The following is a 10,849-nucleotide window of genomic DNA, read 5'->3' on the forward strand; positions in this document are numbered from 1 at the left end:
CTGACGTACCATGGGAGTGAACCAGCAACCCTCTGATTACAAATATGATTCTTTAAAATCAGTTTTTGAATGTGTGGTTTATGTTGAAAAGTAGAGTCATTTCAACATCAAGGTATAAATAACACAATTATGCTACAGTGGGCTTCTGCGTTGCAACAGGGTCATAGTGCACCCCACAGCAAAAACAGATATAATACTGTATCTGTTCATTTTAGTTTAGTCGGTAACAGTAATTATTTTGTTGTGTTTTTCTCAGTAAGACAAAGAATTCATTTTTGTGAAATTCAGGGTTTTTTTTTTGGCTCTCTGGTTATGAAACCCTCAACAACCACCACTACAAATTTAAAGTGGAAAAAAAGATCAGTTCAGAAGAGCAGCACTGCATCTCATGATGTACGCTGTGTTCTATCATGACCTTAATTTAACACTGATAAACTACATAGAAATGACTGTGATCTCAGGTCATAGATCTTTACTGTAGTCATGGGGTCATTTGCTCACTTCTGACTTTGTATGTGAATACATCAGCACATCTACCTCACTCTGCTCTGAAACTCTGTGACTGTTTACTAACTCTGTCATTGTTTAGCAGGTCTGAAAGATTAGAACGTTTTCATAATAATCAATGATTTGATCTCATGTTCAAACCACTGAAGAACGTTTCAGTCCAGTCGAAGTTAGTTCTCAATGTTTTGAGTTGGAGTGCATGAAGAAAAAAGTCAAATCCAGTCAAATCATTACAGAACAGTTCGAGTCCATACAGAGATACTGTAAGTCCCAGGGTTTTAGGTCAGAGTTGACTAGTCAAGTCCAAGTTGAGTTCATGTGCAAGTATTTACAGTACAGACACATTCCTGAACAGTCCAAATCTAGGCCTTGTGGTTGTAAATCTGCAGAAATATAAGAAGTGAGTCAAAATCAGTTGTCATGGTTTGGAGTCAGACTCTGAGTCACAGATGAATAAGTTTGACTGTGAAGTCGAGTCAAGTTCCCACAGATGTAAGCCTTTAAGTCAATATCACAAAATGAAAGTTCTAGTCAAGCTCAAAGTCCAAGCACAGGAACTTGAATCGAGTCTCCTAGGTTTCAGGTCAAAGTCTCAGTGGTAGTAAAAGGTAAGAGTCACGTGAAGTCCCCAGAATTTCAAATTGTCCAAGTCAGCAAGAAAAAGTTTGATTTGAGTCTAATCACAAAGGTAAAATTGGAACATGACACAAACCTTCTCTGCAAGTGGATTTCTACGAGTGGAGCAATGTTTTAATGGAGCAAGAACATTACTTCACAAATGTCCTGGTACATGTTCACTCCACTCAATCTGTTACAAAAATATTCTGATTCCAGTTCTTATCAGTACAGTTTTTTTTTCAAATAAAATAAAGAAAAAGTTTAAAAAAATGAATACTTACCCTGACAGTTTTTGGCTTATGCAGACAATAAAAAAGAGAACAACATTTATAAAACAAAAACCCTAATGTTAATTCATATTTTTTGCAAAATGGATGGAAAACAACTGATGACTATATGTGGACCACACAGATTGAACTGTTTAAAACCATTAACAGTAAAAAGCCAAAGAACCGATCCACAAAAAGACATTCAAATGGAGTTACTCTCAAACCAGTGAAACACATTCGTTTTTTCTGCAGCGTCCATTTGCAACTAGTCTGCTGTTACAACTGCACCCATGTCTTACTTATAGACCACAGTTTTGCCTTCTGTGTATTCATGCCGCTGAGTAAATACAGTAGGGTCCATATAGAAGTATTGGCTCAAAATAGCATGTACTGTATCTACAACTTGTATATACAGCTTTAAAATGATATATACAGTATTTCACAAGCTAAGATCATGTTTGTAGTCTGGGTCTCAATCATAAATGTTTGCGGGAAATATTCTCTTTTTCACACAAATGGTGTTGCTGTGTCCACAGTACCACCAACAGATTGATGACTGGTAGAAACACACATTTTTGTACTTTGTCTTAGTGAATGTGTTAGCAAAATATACATTCTGATGCCTTGTCTTTCACCTAATTGTCTCATTTATTCAGTATATATTTTTTTTTAAAAGCAGTTCATTTAAATTGAGCTGATGACATGATAAATGTTGTTAAATTATCCTTTGCATCTGGCATTTTCAACGTTGCAGATCTGGGCTGCAGACAAGCCAGTCAAAAACATGTCTTCTGTTACTCGGGAGATCCGATTAACTATTTGCCGATATCCGATATGTCGATATTGTCCAACCCCCTAATTTCTGATTCCGATATCAACTGAGACCGATACTGGTAGTTAAGGAAGTTAAGTCCCACTGCTCCCAGCTGCAATGCTGCCATCTAGTGACTTTCACTTTCATGTACAGTCGTTTTTACCCAAAGGTATTTTTAGGGCACACATTATTTCCCAGGTTTTGCATTATTGGGTTTTCATTTTTGGAGGAAAAACCCATAACGATTCTTACAGATATTACATGATTATGCTAATATCGGGCCGATAATATCGGAGATCCTTATTTTTTTTTTTTTTCAGGGACACAATACCATCTGTCCCAACTTCAGTGTTGTATTCTGGGCATCAATGTCTAAATTAGCTCAGGTTTGAGTGAAAGCACACGTGTTTACTTAGTCCTTTTAGTATTTTATAAACAACAGAGACAACATGTATTGTTGCGTTGCTTAAAGAAAGTAAAAAAGTAAGAGTAAATAAATAAGGTAAAAAAGACAGCTTAATATATAGTTAAACAAAAATTTGTGTTTCACATAATGCAGCCTTCATCATTTTTCATATGCACGTTCCAACAAAGTAATGAAGAAGTTTATGAAAATCCCAGATTTCAGCATAAATTATTCATCATCGTTCATTAGCACTGCGTGTGAGTGAAGCCCATTTTGTGAGGAAACTGAATTCTGGTATCCTACGGAATAAAAGCAAAAAAAGTGAAATGTAATATACAAATATATAAAGTTTTTATAATAATTATAGTAGTATAATACAGTGGAAATAGGACCAGGTGTTTCTGTGGAACACAGAGTTCTTTATGCTACTGTCTTCATCTCTGTCTTCTTGTCATTGTCATGAGATGAACAACTGATCACTGAATGTCTCCAATGTCCCAGATAAAAGACAGAGGGAAGTTCTTCATCTCTCTGTTGAAGACCTCGTCAAACCTTTCATTCTGGGCCACAGTGAAGTGATTCTTCCAGTCACCAATGGTGCCTGACGTTAAACAGAAGAACAAGGTTATTCCAGTGCTGCTAATCTTCACTCAGTCTACCGTCAGTGTGGATCAGAACTGAATCTCAGGATTTAATTTGTGTGTTTTCATGCCGTTCTTTGAGACAGTGGAGAACATTTATAATTAGCCCAGGTTTCACAGGTTTTAGAGGATTTTGAATTAATATAGAGCCTGCATGTCTTCAACATGTATGTAACCTTTTTATTGCTGTTATGGTTGATCTGAAGTTCAAGATAAAAAAAAAAGTTTGTCTATTATTTTACTTTAGGCTAGAGTGCATTGCATTTCACATGTTACTTTTATGTGAGCGTTCTCTACTAAAAGAAATGTTTTTTTGAAGCATGCAGCTGAAGGTTTTTACATTTGCTTGTTTAAATCTGATCCCTAACTCATAAAAACCACACCTGTGTCTTGTTAAAACCTGGTTGTATATATATCGTTAAACTCTGCTTTCTGTACAGCACAGCCATCTTTGTTTGAAGTGAACCTTTATTCAATCAAAAGAACAAGGTTATTCCTGCTACTAGTCTTATTTTATAGGCGAAGAGAAACATAAAAAGTTTACTTTTACTTTCTAAACGTTTACGGACCAGTGAAAAGACATTTATTTCAATTTTAGGAGATATACGGAATGTACTTCTTCCTCAGGCCTCGTTCTGCAAAAATACAAATGTGGGACAATACTGGCCTGCTTGCTGTCCAGATTTGTATAGTTAAATGCCTTCAACATCACGAAGAGGAGAATCAAACAATGGAGACTGTCTGTTGAGCAGCTTATGACCTAACGTTTCTCTGTACTATCTCAACATTGTTTAAGTTTGTTACCGGTTCAATTTCTAACTAGTTTATCCTTTACTAACTAAATTGGACTGGGAAAATAGGAAATATTTTCTCAAATACGTTGTATTTGAAAGCAAAATATTTTGTAATTCCTAAATAATGGTCCATTCCCAATTACAGATTTGTTTTCTAGCTGTAGCCGTACCAACCTTTCCTCATGAATTTCCCCTGGTGGTGGTTGAGAAGGTCGACTGGCACCTGCTCGTAGTTGGCCTGAGGGATTTTTCTCATGTTGTTGAAGGTGCTGTGCTTTACGACGTTGGCCAGTTCCTTGTCTGTCAGCTGTTTACCCAGGAACAGGGAGATCCTCTCCACAGCAGACTGCAGATCCTGAACAAAACCCGTGGACAACAATAAGTCGTACGGCATCATGTGAAAACGCACAGACTGAAACACTATTAGCTCCTACCTGGATCATTTCTTCATAAGTGATGAACAGCATGTTCATGTCGTCCTTGTGTGAGTGCCACGTCTTAACGTGATCAAACCAGCGGCAGGCGAACACTGCAATGAGCAATGCACAGTGTCAGTGCCTCTTCACAAACACTCAAAAACAAAAGATGCACCATCTCCTTACCATCTCCTCTCATGAACTTTTCGAAGAAGCCATTGAAATCTTTTGGAGTTTCCAACATGTTGGCGAGTTTATGGAAATGGAAGTATGACACCAGGACGTCTTTGGGATTTCTTGCCACGTAAATCACCTACAAACAGATAAAGTCCTGGTATAGGGACTGAGAGAGGAGCAACCCTTACACCCTTTGTTTGGCTTTCTACATGTAGGCTGTGTTGACAAACATTAATGTAATTTTTTTTTTTTACCACTGACAGCGATTGATGTTAAAACTGCCCTTGACGTATTTGTTCTGAACATGTGGGGAATCTACTTGGACGGAAAGCAATTGCATATTTTTGCTGTCAAAAGACCTACACAATCACAAATAAAACCACAACCCTCTGAATTAGTATTATAAATCATTATCAACGTCTAAAAAGGTTTATATGTGGCTGTGTATGGTTAAAGTTCTTACCTTGCCCTTGTGGCCCAGAGCAGCAGGCATGAACTGGTACTGCAGGTGTGTGACTCTCAGCCTTGGTGAGGGCGCTGCGATGAAGGCCTGTATGTTGCCGTTCAACTCGATCCAGGGGATGAGATCACCGTTGGAGCATTTGTTGACTTGGCTGATGGCTGTCATGTCTCCTTTGGCCTCCAGGAGCAGAAGAATCTGCTGCATCCAGATGGTCCCTGCCCAACACACCAAGAGAAATGACAAAGGTTTCTGTGAATTCAGTCACAGCACATAATTATAACCCAGCTGAGATACAACCATGGTCCATCAGTGGAGCTGAGAAAAGCCCATGAAGTATGCAATCATGTCATGTCAAAATGATTTTGCCCTCCTCTGGTCCTTTTATTTAACTTTCTTCTTTTAGTCTGCCCTTTATATCCAGTGTCCTCTTCTTTTTATTTTTCATTCTTCTTACTTCACTTCTTTCACCTTCTCATTCCTCTTCTTATCTAGCCCCCGTCTCCTTCATCTGACCCCCCTCCCTTCTTGCCTCACCTCCTTCCCTCCTCTAATTCCTCTCTCCTGACCTTTCTCTAATCCTACAGACTCCTTACCTTTACGGCTCCTCCAGGTTTCCTCTGCCCTTCCATCTAGCGACTCTTTGTAAGCCCCTTCACTGTTCTATTGTCTCTTGACAATCTTAAGCTATCTTCACCAATTCTCCTCTGTAGTTTCATCCTCTTTGGACTCCCATTAAGTCTTCACCAACAATCCCGTCTCCTTCCCTTTCTTCTTTCTGAACTTCTCTCCTGCAGTCACTTTTCCGCAGCACTGATGTCCCCCCCTTATTAGCACTCCCCTTGTCTCTTCACAACTCTCTGCTCTTTGCTGCTTTGTACCACTGTTTCCAGACTTTACAGCTCTCCCTCCCCCTTTTCTCTCCAGTCTCATCCCATCAGGACTCTCACAGACGCGGCCTCACCACTCCTCCAGTCTCGTCTCTCTGTGAAACTCTCTCCTCATTCCTCTTTCAGTGTTTCCACAGTACACACTTGTCTCCCTGATGGTTTAATTCCCTGCTCTCTGTTGAAATCAATTTGCAGCTCACAAAGAAGCGGGACATTCATCTGGAAATGCTGCACATACTAATCAGCTCCTGCTCCTTCCCCTGGGCTGGGAGCTCCTGAAATCACACTGACCTCAAGTGCACTCTATCTCACCACTGCTGGACATCGGACAAGTCACAATAAAGCCAATGTGTGTCTGCGTGTGTGTTTTTCTGCCTTCAGCTGCTCCTCACCTGACTTGGGGTATGTGACCACAAACACGTCGGAATCTCTGATGTCTAGGTTATAAATCTGATCTACTTCATCGGGGTCGTGTGTACCGCTGATCAGATTGAAGCCTCTGTGAGACACCAGCGTGCAGTTTTGATGGTTCTGTGTCTTGACATCATCACTTTCCATGATCACTAAAGAGAAAAAAACAACAAAACAAATAAGTTGGTTTTCACTCTCCACTCATCCGGCAGCCAGACTAAGGATAACATATGTACTCCATGGAAACAACAGACATTTGTGTTAGAAAAGTCATCATCTGTGTGTAATGGCTAACAGTGATGACATTTTTCAATATTGTACAGATTTACATGTTCTGTAAAGATAATATAATAAACCGATTCCTTCCATTTGTTTCAATGCACATTTTTAAGTAAGAAAACTTCAATTGAAATATATAAAACAAATCTCCAATAAATTGACCTCAAACCATTTCCCCATTTCACAATCGAAACCTAGAAGATGCTGCAGTTAGCAGTTAGCGAGATGTAACAACTAAACAAGGACATTTATAAATTACAACTATATATATATATATATAACATATACTCTCATATATACCAACACATTACCATAACAAATACATCCAGCAACAAAAATAATGGCCTTGTCACATCATCACTGAGTTCCAACCTCTAATCTTTCTGTGCACTTGAGAACTTAGACAAATTTCTCTTTCATGAAGAATTATGCACTAGTGCTATCTGACTTAATAGATCACAAATATTACATTTCTGACATAAAAAACAACCACTAGAGTCAAAGAACTTTGATGTTATATGTATCTTCCTTCATGTGTACATGCTGAAACACTGCTCTTTTTATTCCCTTTCCTACATAATATTAACTATAGTAAAAAAGCCAATGACCAGCAGAGCGGTTGCTGCTGAATGGTCATGTAGGGCAGATCTGTCAGTGAGGAAGCTGTAAAACCAAAGGTGCCAAAGCAGATATGTTAGAAGGTCTCTCAAATTGTTCTTGAAATATATCCATATTGATGATTCTTTGTTTTGGATAATGCACAAATAAAAACTGTTGTGGAACACTTACATCTATATCAGGGGTGACACACTCAAATTCACAGTGGGACAAAATTAAAAACTGGGAGAAAGTCAGGGGCCAAACTTCATATGTATTGAAAGATTGATGGCAATTCTGCGTGTTTTACCTTCTCTCCAAGGTAGAAGTTTTTCATATGGAAACGACCTTTAGTTTTGTGTAAACATTAAATCTGGAACAACTAAAGCTTAATACGCACACCTCAGTAGTATTTGTTTCTTATTATGTCTCTTTATCTGTAGCTTTTTGAGTTCCTTTTTAATGTAAATCTTTTTTTCACAGGCCACCAAAAAACCCCAAAATGTATGCGCCCTAACATAGCGCATAAACCTCTAATATTATAAATCCTGCCAGTATATAGGGGCTGTACTGACGGGCCAACTCTAGTACGCATTTGATATGATCTTGCAGGCCATTTATTATTACACAGCGGGCCAGATTTGGCCCCTGGGCCTGAGTTTGACACATTTGATCTATATGCTGTTATTTGTCTTTCTGGTCCAGCAATTAGCAGAGATAACAAATTAACCTGTGATTATTCAGATGAACTTGTCAGATTGTCCCTGATTAGGGCGATCACATTAGCCTCTGTCCACTACGTTTCCTTTACCAACACACTGGAACATCTGTTTGCAACATTTCCTCTATTTCACATATCTGGGTTGTTTGTTAGAAAGAAACTTGAAATGTCTTCCAACCAGAAAGTTGTCTCTGTGTCCTTGGGCAAGACTTCACACACCAGGCTGACCATGACACCTAGCCCCCTCGAGCTAATTCCTCGATGGACAGTGAGGGTGAAATATAATCCACTGTGTGGATTAGTGTGATACACAGGGACACATTGGCATACAGACTAGGAGACCTTGGGAAACATTTACATCCCGCTACCAACCAAACAAATGAATTATTAGACTAATTTTCCCCATAAAACTTTGGCTGATGAAATACGGATCAATTTATTTTTCTAAATTCAAATTTGTTTGTTTGTTCTTCTACTAATATGTAAGTCATAGAAATAATGCTTTTATGGTAACACTTCATATAGAGTCACTGTTACATGCTAACCAACCACCCTGTTAAATATTAGCACACTGATTCTTAATGACAAATTTGAACTAAAGGTAAAAGTTAAGACCATTATTTACTGTGCATTCACCCAGAAATCTGTCTTGGATCACAAGCTTCAACTGTCTAAAAACACATGAAAAAGACAAATATTATGGCTAAAAACATTCCTGACATTACGAGAATTTTACCACCACTGTCCATCGCTTCAAAGTGGATCTTCAGAAGCCATAAAATCTGCCTTCTAGTTGCACTAGGAGGCCACTAAAACACACTGAAGCTACATGTTGGAGACCACCATGTTGCAGTCGTAATCCACATGGCTGGCTGAGGACAGTGTGTCCAACAGAATTTTATGGGCCAATAGAGAATTGAATGAATGACCTTCTCTGTTCTTAAGAGTCAGGCAGTCGATAACTATTGTCTAGGCTACAAAATAACATCCACCTAAACTTTGACGCCAGATTCAGGCGATTTCAAACAGGAGAAAACTTGTATATAACATACAAACAAATTGGACTTTTTAATTTCTCATTATAAATTATAGGGAAAACAAATGCATCTTAGAATGGAATTTAAAACAATACATTAAAATTCAGATTTAAAAATTATAAACTAATCAGGCTATTCTGCAGGTTGATGTTGATTTAGATTAGGCTGCAAACCACCAGCCTCACATCTTTTTTGGGGGGTTTCATTGGCAGCATTAGTTTTCTTATAGTTGCATTACTGCCTCCTATTGGGTACATTTGTAGTAGTCCACGTTTCAGAATTACAGTGTGGCTGGATTTCATTCAAAATTGACAAATGATACCATCAAATATTGACACGTTTAAAAAAAATTGATAGTAGTAATATTTTTGTTTTTGGAAAACTATAATTATTCACCTTTGATTTTTAAAATAAATTATTGCATGATGTATCTTTGATATGAGTTATATGAAATGTTTAAACTTGAGAAAAAAATTACTTGATTTTCCAAATTATCTGACATTAATTGCAGATTTGAAATGAACATTTTTAACATATCATCAGCCTTGGTCCTGCGGCTATTACGATTCATTTCAAAACAGTGCGTCAAACATGCCCTGGTTATTTGACTTTTTAAGACAGGCTACGAAATTAATATTGTCTGCAGCATGGAAACCAACGGATCAGCTTTTAGAAAAAAAAAAACAACCAAACAAAAAAATCTACATATATCGCCGACTTCAGAACCAATACCATCTCCTTTAACTCACAAGCTGCGTTGACTTGTGGCTCCTTTAACCGCAAAAATACAGTGATCAAAGTTGCGTCCATCTCTCCGCGTCACCGAGTTGTGTAAACGTGACGACCTACCTGCTGCTGCTCGCTCCCGTGTCCGACGCTGCGTAAACTTGCGCCCTCACTTCTTCCACCAGGAAAAACTCTAGCAGGTTAATGCTATAAATACGTTTCCGTGGTCCCACCTCTTTTCATTTAGAGCCTCGAGATGCGCGTCGAGCGTGCGCCTTTACGCACAGTCAGCGCGTCCGGTTCTCACCACACCTCAGCTCGTACAGTCAGAACGATGACAGAGGGAGGGAGGGTGAAAAGGAGGAGGTGGAAGGAGGAAAGAAGGGAGTCCCAGGACTGAGGTTAGGGGCTCAGTGTGTCAGGTGATAATGAAGGCGGTGAGATGAACAAGAACCATAGGACGAACCCCACGCTGCTTGTGCAACATTACAACCATAACAAGTGTGTGTTCTTACACAAGCAGCTCTCTTAGTTCCCCATGTGAGACTGCCTAGTTTGAACCCCCCCCCAACCCCCCACCCACACACACACACACACAGGGTAAACCAGGACTCCACACTGTGTCACCTTACATGAACTGGCCTCTCACACTCTCTTCATGGTTGTGTAAAGCTCCTCACACTCCCTGCTGCTCCAGCTTGCAGTGATTCAGGTCTTGTTCCGTCTGCCAAAATCAAATTGGATAAATAATTTTTTTTTTCATATCCAGGTTTTAACAACATTAGTCTTGGATAGTGGAAAAATAACTGGAGAAATTGAATTTTTTTTTCCAAATTAGATTCCAAACACACCTGCAGGGGGTTAGAGACACTATTCAAGGGGGATTTTTACAGACGTGTCTTTGACTGAGTGCCGCGTCTGCTCAAATTATAACTGTGATTTCATAATGTCTATATTCACCTGAGACCCAGACTGTTCATTTGTGTGTTCTGCAGGGGACTCTGGGTTTTGTTCAACTTCTTTTGACTCATTTGAGCTTCCCTCCTGATGTGCTCAAAAGAGGACATCCTGGCCTTTTCAGTGTTT

General features: G+C 39.0%; 1 protein-coding gene across 4 annotated transcripts; it reads right to left on the reverse strand.

Moving 5' to 3' along the window:
- Positions 1-2,511: 2,511 nt before the first annotated feature.
- On the reverse strand, positions 2,512-10,849 carry LOC103388735 (amine sulfotransferase-like). 4 transcript variants are annotated; one of them, XM_008323866.3, is made up of 8 exons: positions 10,724-10,849; positions 10,396-10,487; positions 6,385-6,555; positions 5,106-5,320; positions 4,652-4,778; positions 4,484-4,578; positions 4,224-4,404; positions 2,512-3,215 (listed from the first exon to the last, which is right to left on the reverse strand). In XM_008323866.3, exons 3-8 carry the CDS (start codon positions 6,548-6,550, stop codon positions 3,091-3,093), a joined length of 909 nt encoding a protein of 302 aa, XP_008322088.1. In that variant the 5' UTR covers positions 6,551-6,555; positions 10,396-10,487; positions 10,724-10,849; the 3' UTR covers positions 2,512-3,090. The 4 variants fall into 4 exon arrangements, with proteins under 4 accessions (XP_008322088.1, XP_024917530.1, XP_008322087.1 ...); XM_025061762.1 differs by lacking the exons at positions 10,396-10,487; positions 10,724-10,849 and adding an exon at positions 9,887-10,333 and having other exon boundaries at positions 2,512-2,913; XM_008323865.3 differs by lacking the exons at positions 10,396-10,487; positions 10,724-10,849 and adding an exon at positions 9,887-10,327.

This window comes from Cynoglossus semilaevis, chromosome 13, assembly GCF_000523025.1.
Source record: "Cynoglossus semilaevis isolate Cse_v1.0 chromosome 13, Cse_v1.0, whole genome shotgun sequence".
NCBI lineage: Eukaryota > Metazoa > Chordata > Actinopteri > Pleuronectiformes > Cynoglossidae > Cynoglossus > Cynoglossus semilaevis.